Consider the following 23,255-nt stretch of genomic DNA (forward strand, 5'->3'; position numbering starts at 1 on the left):
GATAACTATGTTTAGTACGATTAACTACGGATGAATAAGTTTCAACCAAGTTGGACTAAAGTCACGCTCAAATGGCTACGGATCGCTCAAACTTTTGTGCATGTTCAAAAGTTGGAGAACCTTGCAAGTTTGGAGTAAGTCTTGAATACGTTTTGACCAAGTGTTAATACGGATTGAAACGGATTACTACTTTGAGGTACGGCTCAGGTACGGATCGATACGGATTACTACGTTCCTATCCGTGGCTAAACGTAGCTATCCGCGCCGTATGTGTGACTGGGGTATTAGAGTTTTCAGTAAAATATTAATGTTATAAAAACAATATGTATTTTGATTGTAACTTTTACATCAATCGGAATATGCATCGACCTTGTACTAAGTATTTATCATTAGCTGTAAAGAAGACGCCGGGACTAACTACTGTGTTATGAAAAATTTATTAAGGATGACAGTTTATTGAAATCTACATTTTATCCAGTCTGTATTGTTTCTAGCTGATGCAGTTTGTTTATCCGACTACTCCTGTTGCACTGTCCCTGTAACAACCGTATGTACAATGAATATACATTTTTCAGCTCATGCTAATTATATATGTATTTATCTAGAAGTTAAATGTAACATTAATAAAGTTCAAGCTTTTAAAAAGCGCCAACAATAATGCTTTAAAAAGACATGTTTAGAATACGTTAAGTAATTAAACAAGACCAAAGTACTTACATCATTTCACAAACCCAATACATTTTCTCTGTGCATTTATGATCTTGCCAAAGGTAACCATGGTTTCCAACAAGACATATACAGTCTTCATCATGATCGCCACTTCCGCTGTCAGCCTGACCTAAGTACAAAAATTGTCTGCAGCTGCTGAAACTCGTTTTAAAACGTTTTGGAAGCACAAATACACCCAAGCAAATCAATGGCAGACACGAATATTGACTGATTTTGTTTATAAAATGTAATGAAATGTGTAACAACACTAACGCGTCCACTATGGCCGACATGAACGAACATATATTATAAAGAAATAAAACATTAAATGGACTGGACAATCCGACCGGATCAGATGATATAACAACATAAAATCAAATTACAATGTACTAGCGACATTTTATGGCCACCATACGGTTTTTTTTAAAACATCGAACATCGAATGCACCAAGTAAACAATTTTAGAAGGCTTGGTTTACATGTCTGTTCGTAAGATGTAATTGAATGTGTAACAGCTATTACACTGCTATACATACCTGGATACCAGTTTGTATATTCCAGGATAGGTTGATCATTTCCGTAACATACCCAGGACCCTTCCACTTGGTCATCCGCTCCACCTGTCCAGACTGAGGTCAAATAGTCTCTTCCGTTACCTGGTAAATATTTGAAATAATTTCATAATACATATAGGTCAGATACACATATTGAAAGACAAACAAGTTTACCGAATAAAAATGTGAAAGCTCTAGTGTTAAAAATGAAAGGTGTGCTAAAATGAAGGTACTTTGATCTTATCATCACTTCTTTAAGCTGTAATAGAAACCACCTATAAGAGTCAATGAATAATGTATTCTATAACAGTAGTAACTTGTTCTCCAAAATGATGATGATAATAATAATAATAATACTGTTTACATTCAAGGCGTTCGTAGAATACTTTCCTCTCTTTCGAAGATCAGGTTCATAAACTCTTGTATTTAAACGACTGTGCTAACCGGATGGATATTTAACAAATGACAGTGACAGTCAACGAGATCATCAGTATATCTTATATAATTATGTCCAACAGTTCAGTCTGGCAAATGCTTTCGCATCAGTGTTGGCTATATTATTATGTCTTATTTAGAGAGACAGAAACATGTCTTTGAATTAGTTGGTGTACACACGAAGGTCAAAATGATTCTTGTATTAATCTCAACCGTATTGAAATAAAATATTAACGTAATATTCAAATTGAATATACATGAACACATTATTGCGAAACCATGCACAAAACATGCTGCCATATTGTTATATGAAAGAATACAAAGTTCGGATGTAACAAAAATCATACGTATGAAAAGTTTTCATATCTAACATTAAAATTTATAAGAAGCCAGGGAACAGTTTTATCTTTGTCTGATCTTAGGTACCAGATAGTCTAAATGTAATCTGGAACGTTCAATTAAGAAAAAAATTATCCATTGTGTTCATGATGGATAGATTTGCGGATGGATAGATTGTATGAAAAGTGTACAATGAGTTAAATCAAACAGCAATTGTTTGGTTTGTTTGGTCGAATTAACTAACATATTATTCAACTCGTACTTGTACCATATTATGAAATATTAATATACGAAAGATTATCTATTTACATCATAATCATGCCGTGCAAGAATTTGTAATGATAGAAAAACGTAAAAACGGACTATTTCAGTGTCGTAAATTTTGATATAATAAATCTAGTGTCCTGACTACACTATTTAACATGTATCGTACGATATTTTCCTGGCGGCAATTGTTAGTTTGGCGGTAGTAGGGGGTAATTTATTCAGATAGAGGGTCATGCAAGCGGAATTAGTGAGTCAAAGCATTCGAGAACCGTCCCAGCGATATAGACACATGTACAGTACATAAAAGTCTTGAGCCCTGCAATACTTGAATGATAACAAAAATTTAAGAATTATACACCCAATATAAACTTACCTAGTATTACTTTAGAAATTAAATGATGTTTTTCGGTGTTCATGCGAAATGAATGACAGAATAGGATCGGCAAATCCATGAATCGCGCTTGTGATTCATGTTTAATTTGCCGATCCTATTCTATCGTTCATTTCACATGAACAACGAAAAAAATAGTTCCATTTCTTATATTTACATTATATTTCCTTTCTATTTGTAAACAAGATAATGTTATTAATTGCACATCTTTTTACGGCATTTAACCTTAAAATCAGCTTCACGGCCATTCTGTGCACCTGACGAAACAACTGCAACCTCACCTAAGGAACGTTCTCCCTGACTATACGCGAACGTGGCCAAAACAGCGTCGGTCATCACTAAGCAGCGATGACGTAACTTTCGCGCCTTTCCTTTTGCTGTCCATACGAAATGAACGTCATAATTTTCAATGGAAAAGAATATAAGGGCGAATGTAAATATTTAGAAATGACCTGGGTTAGATTAACACTCTTACTTTCATCAATCAAATGTTTGAGATTGTTTACTACAAATCTGTCCTCATCGCTTGAATCAATGTAAACAAGGTGCGAACCAGTTTTAGCGCACTCCGCCTGAAACAAACGTGAAGACATTTTGAAATTATGGTATGTTAACAATATATCATCATGACTGTGGTCATTTCAATTACAATTTTTAAGTAAATGTTAATAAATGGGAGAACGGTGCCTTTGAGTTAGTTAATGGTCAAGGTAAGGTCATTACTGGTTGGGAACCAGTATCCGGATAGGACCAGTTTCCGAACACATGTAATAATCGCTTTATTTCGGCGTTTTTCACGTAATAGTTTCATCTGGATCATTTGTTGATGTTAGTTCTTCATGTCTTCAACAAACCAGTATATTACAAAGCTGTTAAATATTAAATTTTATGATAATATCTCACCTGTGTTTTAAAAAAAAACAACAAAAAAACTTTCTAACTTAACGGGGCATAAAGATAGCATTGCGCATACGCAGTAGTTTACACTTGTCGAGGTATCAAATGGGGAAGAAGTAATTTAACTACATACTGATTGTCTGCTGATAACATTTGCTACATTTAATTTCACGACAATAGTTACATAAAATGAAGGGCTGTCGATTTTTGCAATAATTTTATTCTATATCAATTTGAATTATCTAGAATTCGTAGTTAGACGAAATTCGAGTTTTTTTTACAGTTAGCTTCTCTTTGCTTCCGTAGCTGCTATTGAATGTTAGGTTATCTTTCAAGTGCATTTTTGTAGAGATTAATGATTAAGAAATGTGTAAAAATAGCTTATTTACTTATTTCGATATCAAAATAACAGCAAAACTTCGTCAAAATATTTGTCCGGCTACTGGTTTACCTCATGTGGAAAATAAGTTCGTTTGTGACTCCATTTGAGGCCCCAAAGAACCCATACTTTACGTCACAACGCGATGCTGATTACAACATCGGACGCAGAAGGAGCTGAAGTTTGTGCAGTGTGTACTTTATTTTGGTCAACTATTTTTGAGGAAATAATGGAGCCGAAATATGAAAATTTGTCCGGATACTGGTTCCGAGCCAGTATAGCTAGAGGGACATCTTCAAGCGCCATAAACTCAAAGGCATCGCTTTCCGATGTATAAGCTTTTAATGATATGTTTACCTATACATAAGACATGTGTAGTATGCCATTTTATGTGTATTTGATCGTGTTCAGCCTTTAAGGGTAAATTGGTTCGAGAATTTAAGGTTTAATTTTCATATTTTTTATCTGCAGCTGAGTAAAGATACATATTGTAATTTGTTGCTTATGCTGCACTTGTTGGTTGAAATTAAGTTACGCTTCAGATAAAAGACTAAAGCGGCACGTCATACCGTTACGATATGACGTCATTTCTGTTTAAATAGTGAAAATAACTATACTTTAAAAGGGCATTACGGTTGACATTGTCGGGCTGTGCACCTGTACGTCACTCAATTGTTATAATCTTAACGACAAAGGGAAAGTAGAACGTCGACTCGTTCAGACGTCCATGTAATGCAACAACATCAATATATCCGTTGAAATGTTTCTGACAACTATGTGTGAACGTGGCTTTTCCTATTGAACTTTTTTCCTTGGTTTTCATAACTTATATGTATACACAAATTTCCACAGAAATTACAAAATATGTCAATTTAACTGGATGTTTACCATGATTGCATAAAATTAATACACAAGAAGAGGAATTATTTTACTTAACACTTTTGTTCCGATCCTTTTCCTATCATATTTATGTTTGTCAATTGTTTCGCAATACCAACATTACAATAGCAATATATTTAATGCAAGTAATCAAAAGGCATATAATATGAAACGTGACCTGATCATTATGAAAATGAAAGTATGAAAACTCACAGCGGCATCCATCCAAGTTAACCTTGTACCGGTGTTGAACTGATAACATTGTCCTTGATAACTCTTCCAATCAGAAGAACAGGAAAGTACTGTTAATTATTATAAGGTAATACGTGTACAAATATTGTTAGCAAATTGACCACACGTATAACATGACGAGTCATTTGTTTTATAGCTTAGTTAAAATGTGGCTACTTTGACGTCAGTTATAATGTATTGCATATTGCTAGTGAAAGACGACAGAAAAATACTTTTGAGAGAAATTGGTGTTCATTTATCTTGCAAACAATTTTGTCGACGTGCTGAGAATGTCTCATGTTCGATGCAGTTATTTCCGTTCTACATTAAATTGTTGTAACACGAATTTCAAAATTAATACGCACCGAAAGAGGCAAATATCCCAACAGAAAATAAAATTTTAATCATTGCTTTTGCGGCTGATGTCATAAAACTTTCAACAATAGGTTTAGGCTGTTAATCTTTCTTCTCGTTTATTTCCAAGAAAATAAGAACTTGCGATTTATTTTGAAACTAAAGTATGTGGAAGTTGTCAAAATAACTGATAAGGGCGTACGATAATAATGTTATCTAGGAGTAATTATTTTACGTTAATACTAGTTCATGATCTATCCTGTAGCACACGATTACTTAATAATAGAGGGCCGCAACCCGAGGTGAGTCATCGACAAACAATAGGGGGAAACTAAACGTGTTCCGGCACGTAAAAGGAGAACACTAGAGCCCCTTTATTATAAACAATAGGACGGATTCTATTTCAGGGATCCGCGCCCAGTTTCACTATATATTGCTACTATCTATCCAATTTAGCAGTAGCCACCATAGCAACAGCAGCCAACACAGCTGCAGCAGCCACCACCGCAGCATCAGCAGCAGTAGCAACTGCAGCAGCAGCCACCACAGCAGCAGCAGCCAACACCACTGCCCTCCCCCTTTTCCTCATCTTCCATCCTCCTTCTCCTCATCCCTCTCCTCCCTATCACCCGGTGGTTGTGGCTGCTGTGGTGGCTGCTGCTACTGCTGTGGTGGTGGCTGCTGCTGTTGCTGTTGCTGTGGTTGCTGCTGCTGCTGCTACTGGCTGTAACAACGAATGATTTCGCTTGAAATACCTATGATTGCGTAATAGAGTTTTGAAATGTACACCACTGGGGCTTACCAAAAATGTTAGATACCCAGAATGTCAAAATATTGTTCACTAATATAACGTTTTTTATTTTTGGGTTAAATCTAATAGATTTTAGCAATATAAAGTGAAACTGGCGCGGTTCCTTGAAATAGAATTCGTCTTATTGTTTATAACAAAGGGGCTCTTGTTCTCATATAACGTGTCGGAACACGTTCAGGTTCCCCCAGTTGTTTTGTCGATGACTCACCTCGGGGTTCGGCTCCCTTTTGTTAGGTTATCGTGTGCTACAAGATAGATGTGCAAACACACCGATAAAGTCACGCTCGACCGATTTCAAAAAATGATTGCACCGACCCAAAAGTGGCGGCTTATATAGATAAAGAAGGAATCAGGCTTGCTATACGTATGACCCTAACTACTCAGGTTGACAAGCAACAGATAGGTAAATTATGAGTTGATAATGAGGCAAGTGAATGAAATTCCAGAAATAACTGCCCCAAAATAACACAAATCTGAAAACAAAATGGCTTCAAATGAATAATGGAAAAGGGATGACATTGAACATTTAATTGGTTTGTATCATGTGCAGTCGGATTCATAGCACATAGTAATTATTCTGAAAAAGACCATAGACTCAAGAGTTTGGAGGTATTGAAGGAAAGCTTTGAAAACTGGCAGGTAGGAAGCATTTTCAGATGGGACTTACACATTTTGAAAATCAGCCGACCTATAACAGACACAGATCAAAGTAACATCTGTTTTTGTTGTTTTAGATGAGCTTAGCAAAATTGGCTGTTGTCAAAAAATTGCTATTAAGATAATTACCATAATCGGTCAAATTTTTTGGGGGTGGGGGATGCCGTTTCCCCCCTGCCCCCACCCCTACCCCGTCTTCCAATATAAATATAAATATTAATACACAGATGAATATCATTTTTCATCATTAATGGTTAGGCTACATTCTTTTCAGTACATGATACACTATATTCACTAGGTAAATCTCTGTGACTTTAATGGGAATAGAATACTGTCTGAATGTGAAAATTGTAAAATTTTTAAATTGTTATTCTTTGAGGTAATTGGTGTTGTACAACTAGAACCTACCGTCTGTGGACATTCAAATGGAGCGATTGTGTAAACACACCTTCGATATAACATACGCGCGTTCAGTGGCAAAATGTAAACGTATTTCGGTCATATAAAAGATAATTCAAAAAGAAATAACATCAGCGCGATCAAACATGCTAAAATATTGACTAAAGTTTTAATTTTTTTAGAATTCCTTTGATATATTTGTTCATTCCCCTACCAGGGTCGATCAACAACCAAGGCCTTGGGATCCAGCAGATGTTATAACATGAACAACTCATAAGTTATCTTTAGATCCGCAAAGAGCTAGTAAGAGTAAATTTGCCGGATATACCTTATTCCAATGGATATACAATTTTTCCCTACTCTGGCGAATTTCCTTCGCTTTGTCCATCTGCTCAGATCACTCTGTGTATGTACTGGTAGAGGATGAATCTGGCGCCCTGAGTGGCTGCCTTAGTATGAAAAGTGCAGTTATACCTGCTCATCATGAAAAGTGCGCTATATAAATCTGGAAATAAATAATGTTATTACATAAGAATAAGAAACTATTCAGTAATTAGACATACGTAGTCACAGTTTGTATCTCTCATTTCCTTTCGTAATCATGCCAGACCTTTTAGGTTACAACACAAATAGCTGTTCTTTATTCTATATAAAATGTATATATTTACAATGGCTGCAGAACAGATCAGCACCCATTGTAATATCTGTAACTTACATTTTCTCGAAGAATATTGTTAGTGGTGAATAAAAATATAAAGATTAGTGTTCATGTCTGATGCAAGAAAAATATTTTAAGTCAAGCATACAACTGCAACATAATCTAAAACTGAAACCCCAAATTGTAGTAGCGGTGTATAACCTTAGATCCTATAAAAAATTCTGCCATGCCATCAATGCTTCCAAAATCTCAAGCATAGTATGTCATGTGATTTCAGCAAATAGGCAAAGAAAATAGATCTACAGAGCAAAACAAAACAAAACAAAACAAAAACAAAACTGAGTACTATTTGAATCCGCCAATTTATGATTTCACTTTTCTTTCACGTCATTTTACTAATAACTGTCAGTCATCTAGATGCTTGGAAGGTATACTTTTTCAAAAGTATTTATTATTCCCCATTGGCGCAATATATCGTTTCAAATTATCCATGAAACGAAATGATCGACTATTAATTAGAAAAAAATGAAGGAACGGAAAGACTAATATAAATGGTTGCACATCGTATTACAGGTTTTATACTTCCTGGCAGAAGTTAACTGCACAGAGACAGTCGTCTGCAATTGGTAGGTGCGAGCTTCGGTTATGATGACAGGAATACTTTCATCTTCTTTGATTTGGGATATTAATAAATAGTTTTGGACTAGGATGCTCAATCAATATCAGATTTCTGACGAGATAATTAACGTAATTACAATTTTGAACCGGATCTTGAACAAGGATGTTTTCACTTCAAAATGTCTATAGTTTGAATTAATAGCAGGTGATTGAAAGATTTACACGAACACATAAATCCATCAGCCCCATGCACATCAACAATAAATGCAGTGAGGAAATAGTAACATATAACTTTATAGTGTACAAAACAAGAGTTGAAGTTCGCCGCAAAAAGAAAGACCAAAGCAGACAAGGAAAAAAAAAAAAAAAAAAAAAAAAAAAAAAAAAAGCAACAATCCCCACTCCCCCACATACCCCTAAATAAATAAATAAAAACAAATGAAAAAGTAATCAAGACAGCATTTTGAAAGAGGAGATTTTGTTTTATTTTAACGTCGCACCCATACAATTATAGGTCACATGGCGACTTTCCAGCCTTGATAGTTGAGGAAGACAACAGGTGCCAGTCCGTGTATTTCATCACGAGCGGGCACCTTGGTAGAACCACAGACCTTTCGTAAGCCAGCTGGATGGCTTCCTCATATGAAGAATAAACGCCCTGAGTGAGGCTCGAACCCACAACGATGATAAAAAGGACATTTATGAATGGGTTATACTGTAAATGTATGTGGTACGTTGGGATAGATGAATATGAAACATTACCGGAAAAAAATATGGAAAATGGATGTTACAAACAACAGGATGCTCTGTCAAGAAGAACAAGTATTGTGTTGGCAACGACAGTTTCAAAATCAGCGTAGAGCTGCCTAAACAAGGCTTTATGTTGTTACTTGTAAACAAATACAAACATTTTAATGAAATAGCATAACGGTTAGAGCAGGTAGGTTTAAGCATATACGGTCGGGGATAATAAGTAATGTAGGCAGTGGGCAGGAGGGAGGTAACGAGATACTTTGAGACAAAATTGACAAACACAAAATAAAATCAAGAGTTTTATAAGATGCTTAGACCTACCTACTCTAGCCGTTATGCTGTTACTCGTGACATTATGTATTTTCAAATGCAATAATGATAAAACCTAGAAACACCAAAAGTTACAAACAACCTTTTTTTTGAGTTTCTCTTCTTCGTGATATTATCTCTTTGTTTATACACTACTGGTTCGAGTCATAAATTCGGCCAAATTTTGCGGATTTTCACAAATATTTTTCTCTGTACAACGGATTTGTACAAAATTTCTATCATTATGTGCTTTAATATAAGCAACATTGATTGTATCATTAACGGCAGTTTACAGTATGTTAAAATGTGATGTAATCCTTTGTTAGTTTTGTCCATTATATAGGTTATTTTACCGATACTGTCTATACACATGATTATTTTACTATACCTGTCCATTATTAACCTTCTTAAAATAATGGATACTTTAAGAATGGACAGGTACAGGTTAATAATGAACAGATATAGTAACAATCTTGTACGTTGAGAGGTGCGAGTACATCAACCTATGAAATTCGAAAGTTTCGAAATATAAACTGCAAGGTTTTACAGAACTTGTAACTGCAATAAAAATCCCTGAAGAGGAACGTATGACTTTAACCCAAATCGCCCTTCAAATTATCAGTCAAATGAAAATCAAACAATGTGCCAAAAGTAATTACAGAATGTTAGATTAAATCTTCAACCGTTAGAAAGTAGTAAAGTCCTCTTTGTGTACTCCCAAATCGCGATAGAAAAGTATCGTAGATATGCAGCTGGAATGGCATTTTAAATCAAAAATAGATGAAAATAGGCAACGTAATGTAAAAACAAGAGCTGTTGGAGGACAGCAACGCTCGACTATTCAACAGCCTTGTCAATTAAATGAATATTAAAGTCAAAAAGGGGGCATAATTTTGTAAAATTGCAAAAAAAGGATTATGAAACCTGAACAATGCGTATCAGCTCATGACAATGGACAATGGTGCAAGTTTCAATCCATTCCCATTAGTGGGTACTGAGATACCAGCTTACATACAAAAATTTAACCAACAACAGCTTGGTCGAAAAAATGACATAATGTTGTAAAAAAGCAAAGTAGAGTTATGGAACCCGAGCACTGCCTGTCAGATCATTACTATGAACAAGTGTGTGACCATTTTTGCTTCAACCAAAATTCATTAAAAAGAAAAAAAACCTCTGATAAAAGCATTCTAAACACTTCAAAGCCAAACATCAGAAATAAATATAAATATATATAATTCTAACCTTCAAGGGATTCAATCAACGCCCAAATACAAATGATCAACAGCAACTACCCCCACAAGAAAAAAAGGAAAGGCAAGAAAGCAATTTCAGCTATGAAAACGGCATCATACTAAAACCTGAAGTGGTGTAGAGTAGAGTCTTTAGTCATGTGTTGGAGTGGTGTTTTTGAATCAAAGTTATTAAATTTTATTAACTTAGAACTAAAATCGTCATGGAGACAGCAACGAACTTTTTCCAGGATTGAACAGAAACTGTTACATTATACATCATCGCCTGAGATTTTTAGGATATTGTTTTCTTATGGTCAGAGACCACCAATTCCAAAAAAGAACAGAGAACTTTCTGAGAATATGGTAAGTGTTTATCTGGGGTTAAACTAATGTTTGTCCGTTCTGATTGGTCAGCCATGTGAACGAACCCAAGAAGTGACTTTTAAAGTGAAATTTTGTACTGCATTTACAGTTCTAGTATTTTAATACTATACTTTTTGACAAAATGTGCTATATTCTATGTGTATTGAAAAAAAGGTTTATCAAACAAACTTTTTCCCGCCATTTCAACGATGTAAACAAGGGGTCATCTCATTCACACGAAAATACTTAAATAAAGTATCACTTTTCATATGTCTTTTGTTCGAGTTTTTGGTGGATTATAGATAGTTTTTGAAAAACCTGTGATTAGATTCACATGTTTCGATTTATGGAAGACATAAATGATTCGAAATAATTCTTAGCAAAATTGCAGTCCTCTTGAAATTATTACGCCCGACGTTATACCGCCCATCGTGTATAAATAATGTTCAAACACGGTTTTGCTATACATTATTTCTTGATAAAACTGACATACTTTACTTGGATTTTGCATTCACTGCGATCCATCACAAGTGACCGCGACTCGCTTAGAGTTTTCTCTATACTCCTCACGTCCATTTTACAGTTAATAAGTTGATGTGTTCTAAAATCATTACGATTTGTTTCTCTATTCAGTGGTAATTTTCCACTCAAGGCAAATATTTGTGCTGGTTGTAACGCAGAAAAGGAAATTACATGAGCCAGGGACTGTGCTATGGTTCGCCACTGACCTCTAAACTTGAACTATGGACTAGTTTTTTGAACACGGACAAGCATTCATATTTAAATGCAAACAGTGTCAGTTTAAATAGCAGTTAATAATTTGATAAAAATGGCTTAGGTAAATTAGTCAGGTTTTGGATCACAAATTAAGTTCGAATCCCACCCTGGTGAATTCAATCTATTTTTTTTCTAGTACTTCAAATTTATACAGAATTGAATTTTGTTTGTAATTCATTGTTATTTACCTTACTAGACAGTACAATATGTCAAAGAGAAACTCCATAAGATGCCGTTGAACCGTCATGGCGTAAATGTGTCCCACGCGCCATAATCATAATGGCAACATGTAACCGGAACGTCAGCGCGTCTTGTCGTTGACTTACGAAGCAACGACATTACGGAGGGCGAAAGGATGCTTAATTTTTTTCAGATCGCTTCTCAAATATTGATGAAATTATTATGAATGGAAAAAGCAATATAATTTGCCTTGGGCTAGTACACTCGCTTAGGTAGTATATTAACTTTTAATTAAAATCAAGTCGTTCGCTGTATCCCTCCCTTAATTATCCACAGTCTTTTAGATATGTTATGATATACGTTACAATAAATAGTAACAAAAGGCCGTTTAAAACGGTCATTACAGCCACTACTGACGAATCCATAATGGCGCAGTGCGCCTCACGCGCCATAATCATACTGACCCCAATTAACCGTAACGTCAGCGCGTTCTGACGTTGACGTCATATAGCAACATCATTATTGCGGGTGAAAGGTTACTGAATAATTTTCAGATCGATTGATGGCACTGTTGATGAAAAAATCAATATCGATTATTGTTAGGCCCTATAAGTTTGTAGAAAAAATATGTAAAATGAAAATACCAAGATGAATATGAAGCGAAGATATATAATAAAAAGGTCAATAAACGGTTGGCTGTGTCTTCTAGCCATAATAGCACACATAGTTTCATAATGGCCCTCGGGCAATTATGCTACTAGGTGTGCCACAATGGCAAGAAGGCACAACCAAGCCGTTTATCAACCTCTTAATAATAGGCCTTTGAATTTAGTATGCATCTTATATGCAGTATTTGTTTTCAATAGTGTGATTTTTCCCCAAACAGCAGAATTTGTAAGATATTGAGAATATATGAGCCACGCCATGGGAAAATCAACATAGTGGGTTTGCAACCAGAATGGATCCAGACCAGCCTGCGCATCCGCACAGTCTGGTCAGGATCCATGCTGTTCGCTAACAGTTTCTCTAATTGCAGTAGGCTTTAAAAGCGAACAGCATGGATCCTGACCAGACTGCGCGGATGCGCAGGCTGGTCTTAGTCCATACTGATCGCAAACCCACTATGTTGGTTTTCTCATGTCACGGCTCATATAATCATTTAGTTAAATGATAAAAAATTAGAAATAGAGCAAACAGAGAGGGACTGAACCATCGTCCGAAATATCTATTCGTATGAAATGTGATATTATTTGCATACGTTCCACACGAGCTATCAAAAGCTTCCATTAGATCACGCAGTTTTAACGATTATAGTTTAATGCATTGACTAACAATATCAAACACCACTATAACCAGGAATATTCTATATCTTAAAGTGCAGTCACAACTCAATATGCAGTGATGATAAAAATAAAGAAAAAGTATTTTTTAAGCGGAGAACTATAAATAATATTCCTTTTTTTTTGTAAGAGGAAAATAATGTACTCGATAACCCTTAATTTAAAGGAAATCCACTCTTATCTTACTGTTTTAGGGACTTCGAAATGGAGTGATAAAATTGTAAACAGCAAAACAGGAACGATCTCAACAAAGCGCATGTCTTCCACAATGCATAGCCGTATGCGCAAGAAGTCAATAGGGGACAGGAGCGACAGTCAAAGAGACACTGATGGTTGAATACAATAGGGATCACAACATTCTGAGTCTAGTGGTTCTAAAATTATGAAATGGAAACGGTTTTCCATGTTCGGGCTCCTGTGACCTTGACTTTTGATGGAGTGTCTCCTAAATCAGTAGGGGTCATCTACTTAGTATATCAAATCACAATCATCCTATAAAGCTTCAGCATTCTGGGTTTAGCGGTTCTTAAGTTATTGATAGGAAAACGTTTTCTATGGTCAATCTCCTGTGACCTTAACCTTTGATAGAGTGACTCCCCAAAACAATAGGGTCTTGTACCCTGTAGGTCCTATCATCGTATACAGTTTGAAGGTTATAGGTCAAATGGTTTTCACGTTATTGACCGGAAATAGATTTCCAATGTCTGTCGACAGCGCCCTTGATCTTTAATAGAGTGACTCCAAAATTATTAGGAGATATCAACTCTGCATGTCCAAAAATCCTATGAAGTTTCAACATTCTGGGTCAAATGGTTCTCAAGTTGATCGGAAATGGCTTTCCTTGTTCAGGACCCTGTGACCTTAAATTTCAACAGAGTCCCACAAAAAACTCTACTCCATAAGCCCTGCCACCATATGAATTTCGAAGGTTCTAGGTCATAGGTTTCTCAAAGTATTGATCGGAAATGAAGTGTAACGGACGGACGGACGGAATGACGGACGGACATGGTAAAAGCAATATGTCTCCCTTGTGGGGAACTTGAATATAGTTAACACAAACAGTAATTACATTTTTGTACAATACAGGATTAACGCATGTTTTTTTGTCCGTGCTATAACATATGCAGAATCCTAAGGGATTTGTTGGTGCCCGAGCCAGGTTTCTTATTTTCGTACAAAATCGGTAATATCTCTAAATCAGTTGACACTGAAATTATGACCTGATAATGCTATTTAATGAGAAGACGTTTTAACACGAAAAGAAATTGCGATAATGCTATTCTAGTTTTCTCTTCTGTTAACGCCGACCGCCCCACACCACCCCCACACACAAGAAAAGTGTCAAGAACAGCTGTTTTATGCTAAATTTAAATGTCGACGTTTAAATATTACAGATGATAAAGCGTTAGTTTTTCTAAAGTAAACTTTAAAAGAAAATATCTCACATCAAGTTATAAGTGTGATTTAAATTAAAGAACGGAAAACGGTGCCAAATTATTTCACCAAAAACGAGGTCGTGGAGTAAAGAACTTTTTTTTTTCATGAAATTTCAGTTAAATCATTTGGTGATATTTTGCGCATGTCAGCCTAGTATTTACAAATATTTCAGTTATCTGACATCTGGTGTCAAAAAGTCGTTACAAATAGCAATATGATTTCGCATAGAGGACCTCATATGGCGGTTCATATATCATTTTAATCTTTTTGTTTTCAATTGATCGTCACTGTGCTATGACTAAATTTGACCTTACTTGCATATTTACAGTCTTCTCTTTCTTCTATTTTTGTAATTAGAAGTGGTTTTCCTTGTTTCTATTTTTGTTTCTTTCTTTCGTATAAACTACGTAATAACTATAAATCAGTCGATAATGAAATTATGACCTGACAATGCTATTGAATGCGAAGTGTAAGTTTGAAACTAACACGTTGACCTTTAAGAATATCTTAAAAGGAAAAAAGAAAAAGAAAAATAGATCGTTAGATCATATGAAAGGCTAAATGTATATAACATAATTACGTGTTAATAGTGACATGTGTAATTAAGTGAACAAACACGATGGTATGCTAAGAAAATGCATTTATTTGTTTTAAGATTAAATCATCTCGAGAGCACATCTTATTTCGAGCGCTCGAAATCTAATCTATTGCGCACGGCATCTTATTTCGTGCACACGATATCTTATCTCGAGGGCAGGACATCTTATTTCAAGCGCTCGACATCTTATCTCGTGTGCACGACATTTTATCTTGAGCCTGTGACATCTTATCTAGAGCGCTCGGCATCTTATCTCCTGCGCTCGACATCTTATCTCGAGCGCTCGACACATTATCTCGAGATTTCGACATCTGTGCTCGTGCGCACGACATCTTATCTATATACATTGTGGCCATTTGTACGTGTTTTGGCCATCAATATAACATAAGGAAAGTAGAAATAGGGTCGGGTCCTGCCTATTCAGATGTTATTTAAACTTCCCACCAGCGTTTCAAATATTAGGCCATCATATCTAATTAATGATGCTTCCTGCATGTATTAAAGTTCGACTGATAATATCAAGTTCGACTGATAATATCAAGTTCGACTGATAATATCAGTTCATACATTGTTAAAAAAGTTATAAAATTAATTGCATGCATTAAGGAGAAACGGGGAAATTCTTTGATATATGGATGAAACATACATATTATTTTTTTTTGTGTGAAGTTTATTCCTTTGTGTTATCAATGAATGTTTTCCGCCGTTTTTATCAGTTCGTGATTTTAAAATACTAACCCATAAAACAAAAGCAGAAATGGCGACACTCTTACGTTTCACTAAATGATCTGACTACACACAATGTGCCTAAATTTTGATATATAGATAAGATGCCGTTCGCACGAGAAAAGATGTCGAGCTCTCGAGATAAGATGTGGTGCTCAGAGAAATAATATGTCGAGCGCTCGAAAAAAAGATATCAGGAGATGATATATCATCTAGCGTTCGAGAAAAATTGTCGTTCGCTCGAGCGCTTAAGTTACGATAACGTGCGCACGAGATAAGATGTTGTGCGCTCGAAATAAGATGTTGTGCGCATGAGATAAAAATAAATGTACGTCCTAAACATACCAGCGTAAACAAGTTAAAACTAACAAAGATTAAAAAAACTCCGACTTCGATGAAGCGTAATAAAAAAAAAAAAAAAAATATGAAATAAAGTTTTTTTTAAATAGTTACGAGTCTGGGAACTGGACTGCCGATGAAAAAGTATAACAAGAACACCGTTACCGCTCGGCCTATGAGAAATCATGCATAGTTTTGGAAACGAAATGTATTACATTGACTTTATGTTTTACTTTGTTTGCTTACATTTTAAAACACCATAATATTTTGCGATACCTACAATCGAAAGAAGGTATTTACAATGTTACAATGACCTACACGGTTTCAGTTTGTAACATGGTATGTTATATTGATCTTATTTATGCCGTTGATTTGAATTAGATATAATTATGCGTGTAGTCATCGTACGTCTTACTGCTAGAGTTCAGTAAATGTGGACCATAATTTCTAATAAATAAATTTTACAAAAACTTTGTCGGGGCATACAGCAAGACAGAAATAATGTGAAACATTATTGTACTATTTCTGTTTATGAACATGTTAGTTTGTAAATGATATATATCATATGATTTCATATTCTTAGAAAGTGACAGTAATCATCTCATCATCTCAAAATGTGTATAAGATCATTGACATGTAATACTTTTTGAACCGATGTGACGACAAACATTTTGTTTCATTTTAAATTTCCACAGATATTGCAAATGATATTCGTATATGTAGTTTAAGAAATATCCCTGCAATTTGGAATTTGAAAAAAATGTTGACAGATACATTTGAACATACAGCGTTTTCCCAATTTTTGGTTGCGGGTTTATCCCGCTACCAAAGTTAAAGTGTATTTCTGAGAATCATAGCATCTTTATTTTATTCCAAATCACATCAAAAGGATGTTCATGTGCTACACAAAATAGTCCCATTGATGAACAATGCGGATGAGCTATTAATGAACAAGCAGTTCTTATTCAACCTGTATCTACTCACACTGACCATTGAGATTATATAAGATCAATCAATGATAAGTTATTCCATAAGCTGGGTTATGCAGAGTTCATCTTAGATATGAGGCACAGTAAATTTGTATTTGTTTCTCATTCATGGATATTCATAGACTGGCATTTAAACAGAAAATAAATCTACCAAAAACCCGCAACCATCAGACATTTCAAGGCTTTGATTTGGAATAGAGGTAGGGCCCATTAGGAGGGAGAATTGTGCCGTTCTGACTAAGCGTCATATATATGTTAATCTTCCGAAAAAATAAGACTTTAAAATACATTAATTGTCTTGTGTTTTAAATAATACGGTTTACATTTAAGCATCGAGATATTTGTTTGAAGTATGTAAACAAATTAAAAACAACATCAACTCCAAAAAGCCCAATATACACACTGACATCATATAAAGATATAGTACAAGGTATATTTATATATAGTTTCACAGGTAAATCATTTAGCAACAGTTTATCTATTGCCCCACAATACTTTTTTTTTGGTTATTTTTGTGTCCTTTGTTCAGTAATTGGTACATTTATTTATGGAAGCCCTGGATGGGACATTTGACTTCCGTACTTCACTTATTAATTTCTGACTTCTGCACTTCTCAATTGCAAGTTCTCGACTTCTTACTTCATGACATTTGACTTCCGACTTCCGCCGTTTCAACTTCTTACTTCCAATTTCCTCACTTCTAACTTCTACCTACCTTGCTCCCGACTACTGACTTCCAATTTCTTCACTCAAAACTTAGAACTTGCGAACTTCTCATTTTTAACCTACAGTTTCCACACTTCTAACCTCTAACTTCTAACCTCTAACTTATTGCCTTCTGACTTCAGATTTCCAACTCCCACACTTCTTACTTCAAACTTCCCAACTTATGACTTCCATTCCTTAAACTTCCAAATTCAAACTTATAAGTTTTAATTTCCTGATTTCTGACTTAAATTTGTAACTTTCAAACTTTTTATTTCTTACTTCCAACTTCTGGTTTCCGACCTCCGCACTTCTGACTTCCAATTTTTACACTTCTGACTTCTAACTTCTTGACTTCCGGCTTCCAACTTCAAAGCTTCTGACTTACAACTGTCCCTCTTCAGAGGTGCGGAAGTTAGAATTAGAAAATAAGAAGTCCAGAAGTTGGAAGTGAGAAGTGTAAAAGTTAGAAATCAAACGTAGAACTTACGGAAGTCACGTCTCCAGGGCTTCCATATTTCGTGGCAGGGTCGGTGGTTCTACCCTGGGGCCCGCCCGCAATGAAATAATGCACGGAGGGTCAGTTGAGGTCTTCCTCCACCGTCAAAGCTGTACAGTTGCCATATGACCTTTATCTGTGTCGGTGCGACGTTAACCAAAAAGAAAACAATCTTTATAGACAAATGCTCGTTTTAAAACAATGCGTTCAATTAAGGAGTGTCTATCGTTAAATTTCTTAAATTCTTTAAACGTACTTTTCTTTACTCTTCCGGGACATGGAATTTTTGACAAAACAATAGAATATAATATATCTCTTAATCGGTGTAGACTTACAATCATTTCAAGCTTGAGAAAATGTTGAATCGGTTCATTAACAGGGCACTTGGTATGAATTTTTTTAGGTCCGGATTGGTTCAAGTTTCAAAGTTTATTTCATATAACTCTCAGTTTGTATGTATACAAAAACATGATTGCATGGAGGTTAAAATTATGACAGAATCAGGAAATTTGATATAGAGACATACATATTCTGTTGACTATGATCGAACTCCCGACTAATTTTCTTTTGATAATTATTTTTGAATATATGATAACTTCATTACTTCCAACAAACAAGTTTTCGTATTATTCAACTGGATAAGTGAAATCTCTATTCTCTTCAGGGATAAACAATTTTCGAATTATTTAATCTAATTTAGTTCCAACGTTTTTGTTACGAAATAATGTAAAAAATTCTGAGAACGATTTTAGTCACAATGAAATGGACTAAAACTATTCAAGCTAGAAAAAGACCCTGTTCACTCTTTTAGCTAGAATTAAATGTTCAAATTTTTGCCCCATGAAAACTTATATATTTATGGTTAAACATGCTCCAGCTTCAGCTCTTATATATTTTAAAATCGGGCAAACAAGTCCCTTATCATAAATACCTGACAAAATTATGTTCAGTTATCAGGAATATAGGCCTAGATACAGTACCATTTACAACACATTGTTTCAAAGAGCTGGCCTATAGATTAAAACTTGTGACTGGCACAATGATGCTCATAAAAAGATATTCAGTTCTCCCTAACAGACAATTCTAGAGTGTCTCGTTCCATAGGTTCTTTACCCTTTCTGTTTGCCTTTCGAAGGTTTCTACTGAATTTTAAATGTTTTCACATCTTGAGCAGAATTAGTACACCAGGTTGTTTGTAGGGACCTTGTGCCTGTACCTGCTATGAGATATAATTAGCTATTTTTACAGTGAAATGAGATAACTAAATATTTGCATTTTTCGTATAAATTGACAAACTACATGTAAATCTTTCTTGTCAATGACATGTATAAAATTAAAATGTGTATGTTTTAATGTATTGACAATTCTTTTTCTACTTACAGAATTTCGAAGGATTATTATAGATTATTATAGTGCGAGACACCATTGTTAAAAATCTACCAGCTATTGAGGAAGTTGAACTCAAGTCCTTTCCTGGCACAATTTTGTGAGTAAAAAAAAACAAAAAAAAAAAAAAAAAAAAAAAAAAAAAAAAGTAGAAATTTTACTATTGTACAAATAGTTACTAACAACATTGCTCTATTCAAATTCAGTTCAGTTTTTTTATCTCGGATTTTACCAGTCTAATAGCTGCTATCGAGAAAGACAATCATAGTATCTTCTATCTTTCTTAGACCGGTGGACCACTCTTGCTCTGATAAGAAAGTTAGAGAATTTATCATTTTATTGAAGATGTCTTGGCTGTCGCTCTGAATTTTTAATTCATTCGCCCATATCGTCCTATTATAATTTTAAAGGACAAGTCAAGCGTTACCTATATGCTAGATTGGATGGCGGTCTTCTTTTGAATTCAAAAGGTTCAAACAGTTTAAGGCATTTCTTTTTAACGGTCAGTTCAACCTTGTCATAAGGCTACTCTATGAAAGGTCAGTTTAGTCTTTTCAGTTTTGAATATTTTGGTTTTTTGCTTTTGGTTACATTACAGATTCTGTTATATCTTTGATAGTTTTACGGTAAGTAAATGTTTTGTGTTTCATGATTTTACATGATTCACTCTTACGTTACAAAATCATACCATTCATTTAGAGAATTACAATCGCGCGGTAAGAAGATTTTAGATTTTAGAAGATTTAAATTTTGATTAATTAGATTTAAATATTTGAATATTTAATTAAGGATGATTCAGTCGACATTTTGTAGAACGGTTTACTGAAATGTTCGCAGAAGAATTTTGAACAGTAGTTTACGCCTTTTGATAAAGTGCATGGTACATTATGATAAGCGTGATAATCTTTCTGTCTTTTAAGTTTACAGATGCAGTTAAAATGATATAGTCAGCGCAGTGACACGAAGCCACAACCCCGACATTGGCATCTGAACGTTTGTCGGCACAGCTCTATCTGCACATGCGACATAATGGTGGTATTTAAGACAAGTATACTAATTGTACCTTGTCTTTTCAATATTTGAAGCCGAAAATGTATTCCAGGATACATACGAATTATCGACGAGTGTCAGGTCCACAGAAATAATGCCATAATTATAGTTTATTGACGACTACATGTATTTAATATTGACTGTGTTCTTTTAGCAGATGCAGTTTGTTTATCCGATCACTCCTGTTTCACTTTCCCTGCAATAAAGACAAATATACCCAGTTTTCAACTTGAGCTAATTGCATATGTATGTATCAAGAAGATAAAAGAAACATTAAGTTCAAGCTCTTTAGAAGCTTCAACAATAATGCTTTAAAAGATATGTTTGAAATAAATCAAGTTATTAAAGAGCACCAAAGTACTTACATCATTCCACGAAAGAATCCAAGAAGGAGCGGCATTTTAAGGTGTGGCTTTATTATTATGTCTCATTTATAGAGACAGAAACATTTTTTTAATTAGTTGGTGGACATATGAAGATCAAAATGATTTTTGTTTCAACCTCAATAGTATTGAAACAAAATATCAATGTAATATTTTATAAACATGAACATAATACACATGTAATATTATTTCGTCACCATGCATTATTCTTCATTGTCAAAAAGCATGCTGCCATATTCTTAAAAATGGTAAGAAGCCAATGAACAGTTTTATGTTTGTATGATCTTAGATACCAGAGAGTCTAAATGCAATCTGAAACTATCAATTTAGAAAAAGTTGATGAAATCCGGTAAATCAAGTCTGCATGATATCCATGGTGTTCATGAAGTTCATTGGCAGATGGATAGTTTTGGCGGATGGATAGATTGCATGAAAAATGTACACTCAGTAAAATCAGATAGCAATTGTTTTGTCGAATTGAATAACATATCATTCAACTCGTACTTGTACCATATTATGAAATATTGATATATAAAAGATTATCTATATACATCATAAACATGCCATGCAGGAATTCGTAATGATAGAAACACGTAAAAATGGACCATTTCGGTGTAACTATCGTAAAACTTGACATCATAAATCTTGTTTCTTGACTACGCTATTATAAATGTATCTTAGGCCACACCAAATTGATTACTTGGTCAACAGATTTCCCGCTCCAGTTTTTTCTAGAATCAAAAACAAATATTATTTTTTGAAAATCAGCTTCCGCTAGCTTCAGTTTTTGCAGACCGTTTTCAAAATTTCAGAGCGGGCGTTTTTTTCACTGTTTAGGGGCTTTACTGTCACTGTGCACAGTAATTCATAAAATTTAATACTTTTAATCATATTGGTCATAAAACACCAGAAGAACATATTTGAGGCCACGTGTTGCCCAAGTGTGCAAAATTGACAGCCGAAATGACAGTTAGATTGTGTAAATAAATCTTGGAAAGATCATTATGAAGAGTTTCTGCAAGACATTTTTTACTCAAGATGAACATCAATATCTCATTATTTAAAACAGTGTCATCTAATGTATCATATATAATGATTTCTGTTATACACTACATGAGAGTAACAATTTTTTTATTCTTATGTAGTGACATAGAATCTAAGGCGAAACCCTTTATGTGGCCAGGGTACTGGCTCGCCAAAGTATAGCAACACGTCAGGGCGACATGCACCTAGAGTATGGTGTTATTCCGATGTGGGAGGCGGAGGAAAACAACGTTTAAACAACGTGAGTATTACTGTTTATGATGCATGTAATGTCGTCATCCACTCGCATGGATACTAAGACAGTTGCATAGTGATGGAGAAATTTTGGCGAACAGCAACTGAAATTCATGAACTAATAATGCAGACGCCACAACAATGTTCAGTCATCTGTGTCTTTATCTTCACGTGGTACAAACGATTCTCAAATGGTCCAGAATTACTTAAAGACAGCGACGATTGAGGGAGAAAACGGAAAAACTGCGAATGGACGTTAACGCCAAGACATATGACGCAAGTACTCACGTTGAGTACCCTGTCCGAGATGCGTGTCATAAGTGTTCATACA

The 23,255-nt window shown here is 34.9% G+C and overlaps 1 protein-coding gene across 1 annotated transcript; it reads left to right on the top strand.

Moving 5' to 3' along the window:
* Nucleotides 1–5,643: 5,643 nt before the first annotated feature.
* On the top strand, nt 5,644–6,174 carry LOC128549277 (antifreeze protein Maxi-like). The gene is made up of 2 exons (XM_053525837.1): nt 5,644–5,656; nt 5,891–6,174. The coding sequence occupies exons 1-2, from the start codon at nt 5,644–5,646 to the stop codon at nt 6,172–6,174; spliced, it is 297 nt and encodes a 98-aa protein (XP_053381812.1).
* Nucleotides 6,175–23,255: the final 17,081 nt, after the last annotated feature.

The sequence above is a fragment of the Mercenaria mercenaria genome, chromosome 16 (genome assembly GCF_021730395.1).
Source record: "Mercenaria mercenaria strain notata chromosome 16, MADL_Memer_1, whole genome shotgun sequence".
Lineage (NCBI taxonomy): Eukaryota > Metazoa > Mollusca > Bivalvia > Venerida > Veneridae > Mercenaria > Mercenaria mercenaria.